This window comes from Glycine max, chromosome 20 (assembly GCF_000004515.6).
Source record: "Glycine max cultivar Williams 82 chromosome 20, Glycine_max_v4.0, whole genome shotgun sequence".
In the NCBI taxonomy this organism is placed as follows: domain Eukaryota; kingdom Viridiplantae; phylum Streptophyta; class Magnoliopsida; order Fabales; family Fabaceae; genus Glycine; species Glycine max.
The window spans coordinates 36,772,590-36,786,790 of NC_038256.2; the positions used below are offsets into that span (position 1 = coordinate 36,772,590).

Consider the following 14,201-nt stretch of genomic DNA (forward strand, 5'->3'; position numbering starts at 1 on the left):
TTTTAATTCAATAAAAACTTATTTAACTCTCCTACCACCGCCATTATGGCTTGCTGGTGATGAGTCAATGGTCTTGCTTTGAGCTGGGTATGGCTCTGCAGATGAGAGATCGTGCACCACCTACGGTGGTTATTCAGTGAAAATCACATTACATGTGTTGATATGTGAAAATAGTCATCAAGGCTTAAAGATGAGGTGTAGAGATGGTGCTTATGCATGGACTAAATTTGTTACTTAGAAAAAAAAATGAGGTGGACGTTGGGCTCATGATGAACCCAACTAATTCAAACATAATCAATATTTGATTTGCTGAGGGTTCGGTTTGTTGTGGTGAGGAGAGTCTTCGTTTGTGTGTTTTAGAAAGAAAGGAAAAGAGTCAGCAGAAATAGGTAGTGTAAATCTAGTGAAAGAGATGGGAGGTTTTGAGGTAAGGACGTGACTGTTTGTTTTTTATATGTATTGTTTTCCCTCCAGGAGAATGCAAGAGAGAAAAATGAGGGGAAGTCTCGTGGCTTAGGTTTTTTAAGGAGTTGTCGGATCGGTCAGATAGATCTAATAAATATTTGATAGCATAATTGGATTGATATTGTTATTGGATTGATTATACATGTAAATTGGAATGATTCGATGAAACTCAATCTATTTTGAAGTAATCCAATGGAACACTTTTACTATCATACTGTTTTAATGTTTTATTATTATCATTTATTATTTTAAATTTTAAAATATAAATATTTTTTTTAATTAAATAATATTAATTATATAATTTTAAAATTTTAATATATATTAAGATAAATCGAATTAATTATTGATCCAATTATTAGAACACCGAGCCACTATTTGACCGGTCAATTACGGAACCCTAAGTTAAAAATAATGAGTAGATAGCATAACAATGGTTAATTTCCCAAACTCTCTCGGTCTTATTTCCAGAGACGAGGAAAACAAAAACCGATGACTGAACCCTAAGGGGAAAATTGCCGATGCGGCACCGTAATACCATTTCCCAATTCTAGCACTGGTACATGTTTTTGGCTCTATTACTAATATTATTGCTCTGTGATTGATGTCTTACAATCCATATTTTTAACAATTATTGAATTGAAACTTGAAAGTAAAGTTGTAAGTTGAGTGATGTGATAATCCTGATTATTGAATGAACTTTGTTGTTCTGATGATGTAGTTATCGCGAAGGTTTATTTGTTTTATTGATAAGATTGTCTTGATGATGCCGAGGAAAAAGGGTCCAAATGTTTGGGCAATATTCGGATATTTAAAAAGAGTGGAATGTAGATGAAATAAAGTTGTCATAGCATTGTTTGGATACTGTAATGGAAGTGAAAAAAAAATCGGTTCCATCCTGTATCTTCAGAATTGGAGGGAAGAAAATGAGGAGCATTAGATGTAATAGCAATGTTAAAAAACCTTACTGTCTGGCTCATCTGTTGAATAGCTAAACATCAATCTACTGATCTGAGTAGGGGTGTGCGAAAAAACCAAATGAACCAAACCACTCCAAAAACTACACCTGAAATAAGCGGACCATTTTTAAAATGGTTTTAACTAGACTTGATTTGTATATTTTAATGGATTCTGATGCACCCTTTATTAATAAGTTAGGAGCACTGAAAGTCCACTCCATTTCATGTCTCAGCACTCAGCTCAAATAAAAACATCTTGCCTCTCAAGTCCTAACCTTAATTCCATCCCAGCTTTTCCCAGTCAAGGCAAACAAAACCCCTGATTCTTCTTCACAAACCCTAATTCACTCATCCCATTCCAAATCTCAATCATCTTTTCGGATTCAATCATTCTCTCTCTCCCTAATCTCTTTGTTTGTGTTAATCTTTGTAAGTATGTGATTCTGATTCTCTTTTCCTGCACCCATGTTATTTTACTTATTTTTGTCTATTCATTTATCTGTTTCCAAACATATCCATATCTTTTGCTTTTATGTATTTGTTTTCTCATTCTGTTTCAGAGATTTTTTGTGTGTTTCGGATTTTGCTCAGTTTTTATTTAATACAAGAGTTTTTTTATTTTTACTTCTTTTCTAACTTTTTTTTATTCATTTATCATAATCTTTTAATATTACCATGTATCTTATGTTGTTTGAGTAAATATTTACTTGTTTTTTATTCATTTATCATAATCTTTTAATTTTACCGTGCATCTTATGCTTGAGTAGATATTTTATACGGAAGATCAATGCAAAATAGTGAAATATTTTACTGTTTTCTGTTTCTAATGTTAATTCCTTTCTTTCATAAGGCATGTGCTTTTCAGTGCCTCTCGCCTCAAGGCATTAAAACTTTAAATTCCCTAGCACCTTAAGGGCGCTTTTTGCCTAATACCTATAATGACAAGACATTTACCATTATTTTCAATTTTTTATCCACTGAAATACTTGTGGTTTTTATTTTTTATTTTTTCCTGATAATTGAGCATATTTTTTGTTTTAATGTAATGATGCTGATTATTGATTCGTATAGTGAGATTTGGGTTGATATTTGGGTTTGTGAAATTTCTTAGTTGGCTGGGGCAAATTCCTCACCCAAAACGACACATGTTTGGGGGGCCATTTTGATTTGAGGTGCGTTGAGACAGAAAACATTAGGCCACCATAGTTCTCTTCTCTCTCGCAATTTCCATCTGGTCTCAATTTTTCTCGTGATTCCATCTCCATTCCGGTGTAGGCTCCTTTGATTTGACCATCTTCTCTTCCGCCATCATCCATTGAAGGTTTGTTCTCTGTTTCTCATCGCAATTCTCGCTGTCTGTCTTCCATTCTCACGGTTGCCTAATTTCTCTGTGTTTGGTCTCTCCTTGTTCAAGCAGAGCAGCAACTAGGAGCTGCAAACCACATACAAGCCTGATTTTCGCCCCTCTCTACTATAAGGTGTTATTTGTCTTGACCTGAAGTATATTTTCATGTCTGCAAAAATGCCGAAATATTGGGAGTATTAATTTCAGCATTTAAAATTTTGGGAATTGACAGTATATGTATATGTCAGAGTAATCTTGTAAAGTTTACAGTATAGTTTTGGGATTTAGGAGTATATTTAAGGTATTTTAATATAATTATGCCTCTATGATTTTACATGAACTCTTGAGTTTAGTTGGACAACCTTTGGTATATGTTCTATTGATTTGTCGATCTAAGCCAATAAATAAAAATGTAATGGAAATTGATTCCTATGCTCTTTATATGTTGCCAATAATAGAAGTCTTGTTTATTGATTTAAATGTGTCTTTTTGAATGAATTCAATAAAAAAGATTGTTCCAAACTGGCTGTCTCAGGTTTCTGAACTTTTCTTCCACCATGGCTAACAAATCTCAAGAAGAGCCCAAGACTGCTCCTGAGCCTGATCGGTGGTACAATCTCACCCTTGGACCTTCCTTCAAAGATGATTCCTCTAATAAATACTGCACCCTACGATGTAAGTTACCAAATACAAAAGTCATTTCTAATATTTTTCCTTTTCTGGTGGGTCAGTATTTGTTTTCCTCTTAGTTTCTAGCAATCAGACATGGAATGTCATACTTGATTCTGCAATGATTATATTTTTATGCTTTTGACATTTTTTTTATTCTTTTTCCTTATTTGTGTTGAATTTTAGTCTTTGAAATCTTGAAATCTGTACAGATGAATTTAAGCCAGCTTCAGTTGATAAGACTAAGCCAGGATTGCTACGCAAGACCAAAGAGAACAGGGTTTCTGTGGAATTTCAGAACAACCAAATAGGAAAGCCCAAGGTGACATTTGAGGGGAATAGTGAGGAATACAAGGAAAATGATGCTGTATTGTTCTTTGATGGTGAGACACTTCGATTGGAGCGGCTTCATAGGGCTGTTAAGCAACTGCGGCATCTACGAATGCCTGGTGAATCTGCAGGTGCTGCATCTACAGTTGTGGCTGCTCCATCTGGACCAGCTTTAGATCCTCGATCATCCCCTGTTGGGAAGTCTGTAAAACCAGCACCTCTTGGCAGGAGCTCATTTCCGGCTGTGCCAGTAAGTGCTCACTAACTATTTATAGCATAGTTGTTTGTGTAATAGTTAAGTCCATTGCATCTTAAAAATGTATGCAGTTGGAAACGTTCCATTATGAATATGGTTATTTTTGCAATACATTTTAGATTTTTACTGTTATTTATGCAAGTTAAAAACTTATTGTGTGTGGTACTTTGTGTATGATTATCATAATGCATATCCTCTTGATATCATAATGATACAGAGCTAAGAGATAGGGGGGGGGGGGGGGGGGGGGCAGGGTGGGAGTTTTATTGGAGAGGGCAGGAGGGCTATTATAAACATGGTTGTTTATCATCGTGGAGGTACTTCTCATTTGATGACATGGCCAATCTTTGTATCCTTCTAATTACTCAGTAAGCTATTTTTCGTTTTTTATCAACATAATTGAAGTACTTGTTAATTGAGGGGGGAAAAGAGGATTATAAAAGGAAATGAAGGCTGCCATTTTACATTTTTGGAGATTGGCAGTTGGAGTATATGGTTTTCTAAATGAACCATAAATACCCTGCAAATCTCTTTCCCAAGTTGTTGACCATATTTTCTCTTTTGGTCTGAGTCATTGCTTTTGGTAATGGAAGGAAAGCAAATAGTTTGTTTCTTGTACTTTTTCTTATCTCTTTTACTCAAATACCCTTAATGGTATTTATGTTGATTCTGCAGGTTGAAGTGGAACGCATTGATATTGGTGAACCCGAGAATACTGGTATGCATCATATAGTTTGAAGGTTTATGTAATTGCATGTCTGGACTGTGCTGAGTTTTTAAAGGTTTTTCAAAGTAAACAGGCTCTAAGTTTTTCATTTTCATCATTTTATGTGATGCTGTTGAGTATAATCTGTTGATAACTTGATATACTTCAATCTGTGAGAGGTCATTTATCATATCGACGTTTGTGTAAAAGTCTTCTATCCATGCTTTCCAACTTGATGATTTTTGTGTTTTCTTTGCTTATTACAAATTTCCATTGTCTTACACACACTGACCGAAGACTTTTTTGTTGGATGTGTGCTCTGTTGATTCCAGATGTGGTGCATTCAGAATTGATGAAATAGTTTGCAGTGGCTTTTCTATTTATTTATTTATGAACTGAGATTAATTTAATATTGTGCGTGATTACTTGCAATATGGCAGGAATCAAATCTGGTTCTAAGAGGTCATTTGATCATCTAAATGAACTGCCCATTAATACCTCACCAGATGCTAAAAATGAAGTCGAGGAACATCAAGATATAGATATTCATGACCTTTTTGGCAGCGAAACACCTGAGGATGACCATAATGTTGAAGAAAAAGATAATGTTGGATTTGACATGAATGTTCCACACACTGATGATGAGATCGCCGACGTGGATGATAGTGGTGATGAGGTGGACAAAGGACCCAATGCTGCAGAAGCTCTCGAAGACCAGGTGAATGCACTGGGGAGGGATGAGCAGACATCTACTTCTAGCAGCAGTAGTGGTAGTAGCAGTAGTGAAAGCGGAAGTGAAAGTGGTAGTGGGAGTAGCAGCAATAGTGATAGTGAAGGCAGTGATGAGGACTCGGTTCACTCAATCTGAAGTTATACAACCGTGATTTCTTTCTTTTCCTTTTCTCATTGGTCGTTACTTTTTGCAAAACAATCCAACACATGATGAATTGAATGTGTTTGTCCGTCCTGGCTTAGAAGAATTTTATAAGCCATCCTCAGTGTGCTGAGGGTTATAAATAATGTGCTATATTTTGTATGTATATTAATCGGATTTAAATAGTTTTGCTTTTTCATTAAAGCATGTGAAGCAATTTTTAACTAGCCCAACTTTTCATGGGTGAAAAACTTGCTAGCTGGAGGTTCATCTTTAGGAGACAAAATGGATTTGAATTCTTTAATGTTATTGTTAAGTGGACAAAATTTAGATGTCCTATATTTTAAGTAGTTCTAGTGTTGTTTTTTAATCAAAATTAAAATTGTCTTAATAATTTATCTAATAAAGTTTTGCATTAGAGGTTGATGATAGTATGTAAATTTCTAATTTGAATCCTTTAGAATCATGTTAAAATGTCAGTGAATTTAAATAAATTGTTATGTGTTTGATTTTACGTTAAAGAATTGATTGTGTTTAAAATTGATTCTGAATTAAGTTGTATCAATTTTATATAATTATTTCCATTAAAAATTGTCCACCCTAATATAGTCAATCTGATGTTATTTCTAAAATAATTTTAACCAAAAATCAATTCCAAGTGCTCACTGCAACAAATAGGAGTACACACAAAAACAGAAGCATAGTTTTTTAATATTTTTTGTCACATAGCGATGAGTGTTCACCTCACCAGTTTATCGACATTTGCACATTAACCCAATTTATTTTTGAAGGAACATTAACCCAAATTTTAAATCCCCATTTTTTTTTAGAATAAAACTATATCAGATTCGTTTTGGGACACGCCCCTTTTGTTTGATGTCTGAAGCATATTATTTGTCAATGCTACGTTACGTTCCTGTTCTGTCTCCCAATGTTATGTTATGAAAATCGATTGGGTTATTGATTTGGTCAAGATAGTGAATTAGTGATTTAATTGGTGGATTAATAGTTGGTTCAGTTTGATCTGATATATATTAAAAATTTAAAATTATATATATATTTATTATATATAAATATATAACTAACATTATTTGATTAACAATTTTTTTTTCATACTCTAAAATTTAAAATAATAATTGATAATAATAAGACATCAAAATGATTTCATAGAGATGATCCATTTTTTTTGTGTGCATAGCCTAATCCAGGGTTATAAAACTGGTTTGATTGTCAGGTTCTCAAAATCGATTGAATTTAGTCGAGTCATCCCGGATCACATGCATGAATGGTCTATCAAGGAAACTAGTCTAACTAGGTTATCTTGAACTGATTAGATCCGTTGGGCTAAATCGATTTTTATAACATTAGTGTCTATGCTCTCACATAAGCCCACTTTGTGATTTCCATACATTATGTCAAACTTTTGGATTTATACAGTTACCTAATTGTTATTTTTTTAATCATGATATTAATATGAAATATTTATTAATTTTATTAATGATTAATATTTATTGAAAAATTTAATCGATTAAACCTAAATTCAATATCTTATTTAAGATGATTGAGTTTCGTCACCTAGTTATGATATTTCAAATGCATCAACTGCTAATTCTTTGAAAATAATTCATACTTAAATGTTTTTAAACTTATTTTACCATTATTGATTTAGAAAAAAAAAATCTGTTTTTAAAGGAGCAGCCTTTACATATTCAATTTTTTCCAATACGAATGTTTTTATCAACTTGGAAAAAAAAACGTTCAAGAAACTAATGTCATCCCACTTTCTAGAAGGGTGCGTATACAACACTTTCATCCTGATCTTGATGACGAGAGCGGTGACGCTGGCGCTGCTTCTGATAAAAATTCAAACACGCGCTTGCTTGGCTCGTGGAGATAACAGTCAACTATTTCCGCTCAAGTAAAGTATAATCTCATCACAGTATCATACTTGTTCACCTTTTACCGAAAATTTATATATGTGCATACTTGTAGACTGTGCCCGAATTTTGTCTTTATTTATTCATTTATGTAATAATTTGCTCATTTTGTTGGGTTGCTTGAAAATTAAAATAAACTTGAATCTTAACATCATCATTCAATAGAGAGAAAAGAGAAAGAGAAGAAATCCGTGATCTCCATTTTCTTCCTTAGCACCTAACAAAACAACCAATCTAACTTGCAAGAAACCCTAGCCCTCTCTCTCTCTCTCTTTTTAATCCCACTGAACTTCTTCACAACTTTGGGATTTGAATTAACGAGAGCCAACAAAACTGGAGAAAGGTTTTGGAACTTTCTGATCCGGGTTTTGCATCTTTCCATCATCGCCACCATTTACTTCCATTATATGTTACTTTCACTTTATTTTATTTTATATGCATCTTAGGGTAGTTAGTTTTAATACTAGCTTCCATGCCAATCATCACCAAACCAGGTAAAGCCAAGATCTTCAACGACCCATTGCCGAGAAGAGTCTCAAAACCCAGACTCTAGCCAGACCCAGTTATCAGAATCGCTTCTTTCTCTTAAACAAGACACGCCCATATTGTATCATATGCCCCAACACCAAATTAGAGAGAACAGTAGTGGGTATGGGAGCTGAGAGGAAATGGCTTTTCACTCTATTCAGTGCAGTATTCCTATCTCTCATGCTTCTTTTGATGTCCTCTTTCTCTGCCTTTAGTACCCCAAAGGTTTTCCCTTCACTTGTTCATCACGGTTCTCACTACCCTCCAGCTTTTGCATACTTTATCTCTGGTGGTAACCAAGACAAAGACCGGATCTTGCGTTTGTTGTTGGCAGTTTACCATCCTAGGAATAGGTACCTCCTCCATCTTGGGAGGGATGCCAGGGATGAGGAGAGGCAGGCTCTGGTTGCTGCCGTGAGGGCGGTGCCGGTGATTCGCACTTTCGGGAATGTGGATGTGGTTGGCAAGGCTGATTATGTCACCTACTTGGGATCCTCCAATGTTGCCATCACTCTCCGGGCTGCCGCCATTATGCTCAAATTGGATAGTGGGTGGAATTGGTTCATCACCTTGAGTGCACGGGATTATCCTCTCATAACTCAGGATGGTATGCCTATTTGGTCTTTTCTATTTGCATCTTGAATTTGTGACCGTGTTTTGATGAATCAATACCTAGATTGATGCTGTATTAGTTAGAAATTTGAAGGTGTAGGATTCATATTCAAATCAAATTACCCTCTAAAAGGAAAAATCAATGGGCTTTGTAGTTGGTAATTCTGTATTTGTGAATTTGATTTTTGAGTGATCTATTATTAAGTAGTAGTGTCTTGGTACTCATTGGAAAGTTTCTGCAATTTGAGTGGTCCAAAAATTCACTTTTTGTTCCTTTAGATCACCCTTTTCTTTTAGCTCCCTTTTTTTTAGTGTATGCTTGGGGTGGAGTTTTGGAGGGAAAGGAAAGGGAGAGCTAATAGTTTAGTTTTGAATTAAGACATGAAGTTTATGCTAAACTGTCTTTTTATTTGTTTCATTTTAAATTTGATCAAATTAGAGAATATATTTATTAAAAATGAAAATTTGCCCTCCCTTCCATTTCCCTCCAGAATCCAACTCCCAAACATATTCAGTATTTATTGGAAACTTGATGTGGTGTTTAGAATTAATTTTCAAATCAACGAGCTTGCCCTTAGATGCATGCTTACTCATTTCATTTATCCCGGATTATTTGAAAATGGTGTCTTATCATTAAATCTTTAATATGATCAGCTTGAATTTATGTATGTCAGTATAAATATTCATATATGTTTTTCTTTTTAAAATTTCTCTAGTTGTCTTAAATCTTAATTTTACTTCCTTGTTTTGGAATTTCATGAGTTCTGTTTGATTAGTTCTAAAAGACTTTTGCATTGAGGTCCATGTAATTTGCTTTTATGTGAATAAATGATACTTTCTTTAAGTTCTCATTTTGAGATTTCTTTTTGCATTGATATTTTTTGGTTCAAATACTGATGTTTAAGGTTTGTACTTTTAAAACAATACTGAAATGTCTTCACATTGGATTGGTCGTTACAGGTTAATTAAACTGAGGTCCGTCCATGTGTTACTTTGAATTCTAATTTTCATTTTCTAAATACATTTTAAATTCTACCTAGAGTTGACCATGATTTAGGATATAGTATTGAATGTGGAGGACACTAAGTTGAAAAGACAGGTTTTCCAAATGATTAGTTTTTTCATGCATAAGGAATGTCTGGTAAAACCCAGGAGGTGAAGCCAAGACATAAATTGAGAGGGGCTGCAAAAGGGAAAGAGGGTATTGAGGATCGCTGCTGTGGAGACAGGAGTGAGGAGGTAGAGATGGTAGAAGGGTATTTATGGGCGACAGGTCAGGGGGAACTTGCTCTTGGCTTCGCCTTTGGTGGTTACAGCCAAAAGACAGAAGTTATGGTTCTTAACTTCTTATCTTAACCAAATAACAAATTCTGAGCTAGAGATTCTTCAAACTCATCTGTGAATAGTCAAGTCTGAAGAAACTCCACCAAAAATCTGGTTCAGTTTGCTAGTGAATGAGTTTAGGTCATCTTATGAATTTGAAGTTACTTTATTTGCTTACCTTGTTTTGTTCAACCTGTTTGTGAATGCATTTCACACTCCTGCCAAAGTATAGCTTGAGAATTTTTGACAAACTGCTTTGGCGTTGCATACTAATTTCCAAATGGAAGAGATTGATTCTAAGCTGGGGATTGTATTTTATGTGATAGAAGGTTGAATATCTTCAGTGCTTAATATTGCAAAATCTGACAAGGGACCAAGTCAATTCTTCTGATTGCATGGGATTACATGTGATTATTGTTATTTGCTCATGAATTGATAAGTTGAAATACTGATCTTGTTATACAGATCTTATAAGACTGGAGCATGGGCTTCTAATTGGAGGGAATTTTTTAAGCATCCTTACAAAGTGGAGTAGCAAGTTGTGGAATGAAATTGTTAATGATGAATTAACAGATAGTCTGACTGATATGTGCCCAGAAGATGTTATTTAGCATGCTCAAATGTCAAATAGTTTTGAGCAAAAAGCTTGTAAAAAATAGCTTGTAGATACTAAAATGTTTTAAGGGGAATGGACAGCTGCAGCTGTTTAATTATTAGTTTCAGCACTTCAATTATGCTTTTGGATTTAACAAGGACAATTGGGTATGTTTCACTCTGGTATACACCTGCTACAGGAAGTAAGCATAATCAGGAGCAACAGACATGTAGTTCAAACTTTCATTATGATTATGATGAAGGGGGGGGGGGGGGACATTGCACACTGATATACACCTACTATTGCATACTGTTAGTTGTAGATGGAAATCTTGAGATGTCGGTCCATCTTGAAAACACTTAATCATTTGAGGGCTACATGGATGGAGTCAGAGATATCACTAATGGCACTTGTTAGTTGTAGATGAAAATCTTGAGATGTCAGTCCATCTTGAAAACACTTAATCATTTGAGGGCTACATGGATGGAGTCAGAGATATCACTAATGGCACTTGTTAGTTGTAGATGAAAATCTTGAGATGTCAGTCCATCTTGAAAACACTTAATCATTTGAGGGCTACATGGATGGAGTCAGAGATATCACTAATGGCACTTGTCCAAGGCCAACAGTAAAGAAAACACATGTTTGTATGTTGGTAACCACAGAGATGGGCTTTTGATGCCCCAATATGTGAGTCACTTGTGAGGCATTCAACCAGACACATTGTTTTTACTAGAATCTCCTAAGGCATTTCATGTTTTGCAAGTGAACCCTTAGAACCCTGTACAGCCAATGGAGCTCGCTGGTCCAAAAATTTTGAGTTTGGCTATAAATTATCATTAACCTCTAGATTGGCAAGTGGCAACACTCTATTCTGCTTCGGTTCTCGTAGACCCTAGTCGTGTCATGGCCTTGTTGATTAAAAATAAACATTGGGGTTCCTCTGATACCAGTAGAGCCGGACATCTTTATCGGTTTTGCTATATATTATTTTAGTTGCAGTACAAGATCATTTATATTCACTATTTTATTTATTTATTTTAAGTGAAGAAATACTCATTATTCTAAACTTCATTCACTGAATTCTGCTTGTTTGAAGGTCAATAGAGTTCTTTGTTTTTTGTTCATATTCTCATCTCAGCTTGATGTTTGCCTTCTTTCCATACTTTTCTAAGTTACTGATCCAACTCTATTATCTTTATCAGATCTGTCCCATGTTTTCTCTTCTGTTAGTAGAGACCTCAATTTCATTGATCACACTGGTGACCTTGGATGGAAAGAGTATGAAACTACTACTAATTCTAGCTGCTAATTTTTGGCACTTATTCAGTTAGTCCTGTATCATTTATTTATTATGTGTTTATTTTGTCATGCAGGAGTGATAGGTTCCAGCCAATTGTAGTTGACCCGGGACTATATTTAGCAAGGAAAAGTCAAATTTTTCAAGCTACAGAAAAGAGGCCAACGCCTGACGCGTTCAAACTCTTTACAGGCAAATCTTTTCTCTCATGCCATTTGTGTAACACAATCTAAGCCTGGGACTTTGCTATTCCCCCCCTAAATGTTTAATTATTTTCTTGCCATGCAGGTTCACCATGGGTCATCTTGAGCCGGCCCTTTCTGGAGTTCTGCATTTTTGGTTGGGACAATTTACCTCGGACCCTACTGATGTATTTTACAAATGTGAAATTATCTCAAGAAGGGTATTTTCACTCAGTTGTTTGCAATGTGCCAGAATTTAAGAACACGACAGTAAATGGTGACTTACGATATATGATCTGGGACAATCCTCCAAAGATGGAACCTCACTTCCTTAACGCCTCTGTTTACAATCAGATGGCAGAAAGTGGGGCTGCTTTTGCTAGACAGTTTCAACTTAATAATCCTGTGCTGGACATGATTGATGAAAAGATCCTCCAACGTGGTCGCCATCGAGTTACTCCAGGAGCGTGGTGCACCGGACGGAGGAGCTGGTGGGTGGATCCATGCTCCCAATGGGGTGATGTCAACACTGTGAAACCAGGTCCTCAGGCTAAGAAGCTTGAAGGGTCTGTTTCTAACCTTCTTGATGACCAGAACTCACAGACCAATCAGTGCCAGTGAATATACACGAGAATAAAAGCATTTTAGGAAGTTGTGCAATCTAAGCACCACGATTCATCGACCAGTAGAAGTTGCCTTTTGCTGAAATCACATTCTTTGGTAACCAAAATGTAATATCAATCTTGGAGTCATAGCAGTGTTTGTGAGTGTTGATAGCCACACATCAGAGTTGCAGTGGGGAAGGGGATATATATTTAAGCTTTGAAGGCTTGATATTTGTAGTGGATCCTCCAATACCTTCAATCAGTGGGAGGATATTCCCTCCTGCTTCCATTTTCGTCATGTATGTTCTGTATGTGTCCTCATTACCTAGGGATTCTGAATGATCAGAGCAGAAAGTTCATTCTTTTTAGAAATGATTGTCATTTTCCATTCTCCCATAATTGCACTTTTTATCGTAATTATATACTATATTGTATGATTGCTGGATCAACAGATTTCCACGTGCCATGTGTTACTGTCTAGCATATTTTGAAATGGAAGAGGTTAGATCAGTGGTCCCTCAACTTCATTGGTGCTGATTGCTGAATCTGGAAAGTGGAACTGTGACTGGTCAGTCTAATCTCACTGCTCCCTATTACCAGTCAACCAACTGATTCTAGTTTGTTTGGTTCAACTGCTTATCTCTTACTCTTAGCATTCACTGAAAAAGATAATAAACCTTCATATAGATTGAATGTGTGGTTCTATTAATTGAAATAGTAGTAAAACATGCTTCCTTTGGAGGCTTATGTGAAGTTCTCAACGATAATTTTTTTAAAAAAAAGAAGAAAAATGATTTTGGTCATTTAAAATGTCATCAAATTTGATTTTAGTCCCTGTAAAAACTTAATACGCTAACAATCTTTAAGAAGTGTTGGCAATTCCTTGGTAGTAATCACTATAGATATAATATATATTTAATATAGGAAAATAAATAAAAATAACACATTTTGTTACCAAATCATGTTAGTGTGTGAACTTTCTTTGTGATAATTCAATCACTTCTATTTTCTATTTTTTTGTAAAAATTACAAATTAGAGACAATTCAATGTTACATATAAAATAATAATTTGTCTTCTAATCTCAACTATTATTGGCAAGGAATTAATGAATTAGACTAAATTTAATCTTCTTATAACATTTCAAAGGTTATCTAGTGTTGGCAATTTAGAATTGTCAACCAACTTTCTCATTGTAACATTTGAAAGGTTATCTTGTGTTAACAATTTAGAATTGTTAATTGACCGGCAATATATATGGTAATATCAAATGAGTGTCACGAAAGATAATTTTGTCACTTAAATTAACAGGTGAAAAATATTTACTTGATGCAATTTTAATAACTAAAGAATTTAATTGGAGTATTTAAAAATTTAGGAATCAAAGGGATGCATTTTAAATAATTTGAGAAACAAATTAATAATTAGGCCTACTATTTAAGTGATAGCTATCCTTTAAAATAAAATCTATTCAATTATTATTACAATAATAGGTTAATAGCATGTTTGGGGTAGCAATC

The 14,201-nt window shown here is 34.8% G+C and overlaps 2 protein-coding genes across 5 annotated transcripts; both read left to right on the forward strand.

Moving 5' to 3' along the window:
* Window positions 1-864: 864 nt before the first annotated feature.
* LOC100796208 (uncharacterized) lies at window positions 865-5,921 on the forward strand. Of its 4 annotated transcripts, XM_006605292.4 has the most exons (8): window positions 867-1,021; window positions 2,533-2,593; window positions 2,697-2,742; window positions 2,839-2,899; window positions 3,302-3,441; window positions 3,648-4,015; window positions 4,697-4,739; window positions 5,168-5,786. In XM_006605292.4, the coding sequence occupies exons 5-8, from the start codon at window positions 3,324-3,326 to the stop codon at window positions 5,593-5,595; spliced, it is 957 nt and encodes a 318-aa protein (XP_006605355.1). In that variant the 5' UTR covers window positions 867-1,021; window positions 2,533-2,593; window positions 2,697-2,742; window positions 2,839-2,899; window positions 3,302-3,323; the 3' UTR covers window positions 5,596-5,786. The 4 variants fall into 4 exon arrangements, with proteins under 4 accessions (NP_001349124.1, XP_006605355.1, XP_040868993.1 ...); NM_001362195.1 differs by having other exon boundaries at window positions 865-1,021; window positions 2,533-2,742; window positions 5,168-5,852; XM_041013059.1 differs by having other exon boundaries at window positions 2,533-2,742; window positions 2,839-3,441.
* A 1,621-nt stretch (window positions 5,922-7,542) lies between these two features.
* Window positions 7,543-13,055, forward strand: LOC100796734 (beta-glucuronosyltransferase GlcAT14A). Its single transcript, XM_014772903.3, has 4 exons — window positions 7,543-8,673; window positions 11,802-11,877; window positions 11,973-12,088; window positions 12,185-13,055. The coding sequence occupies exons 1-4, from the start codon at window positions 8,190-8,192 to the stop codon at window positions 12,697-12,699; spliced, it is 1,191 nt and encodes a 396-aa protein (XP_014628389.1). The 5' UTR covers window positions 7,543-8,189; the 3' UTR covers window positions 12,700-13,055.
* Window positions 13,056-14,201: the final 1,146 nt, after the last annotated feature.

Bases quoted from the DNA above. Each gene is read 5' to 3' on its own strand.
- LOC100796734 (XM_014772903.3), top strand. From the start codon at position 8,190: ATGGGAGCTGAGAGGAAATGGCTTTTCACTCTATTCAGTGCAGTATTC. The intron at 8,674-11,801 runs GTATGCCTATTT...TATCTTTATCAG, and splicing joins TCCTCTCATAACTCAGGATG to ATCTGTCCCATGTTTTCTCT. The intron at 11,878-11,972 runs GTATGAAACTAC...TTTGTCATGCAG, and splicing joins GGTGACCTTGGATGGAAAGA to GAGTGATAGGTTCCAGCCAA.
- LOC100796208 (NM_001362195.1), top strand. From the start codon at position 3,324: ATGGCTAACAAATCTCAAGAAGAGCCCAAGACTGCTCCTGAGCCTGAT. The intron at 3,442-3,647 runs GTAAGTTACCAA...AAATCTGTACAG, and splicing joins TAAATACTGCACCCTACGAT to ATGAATTTAAGCCAGCTTCA. The intron at 4,016-4,696 runs GTAAGTGCTCAC...TTGATTCTGCAG, and splicing joins GCTCATTTCCGGCTGTGCCA to GTTGAAGTGGAACGCATTGA.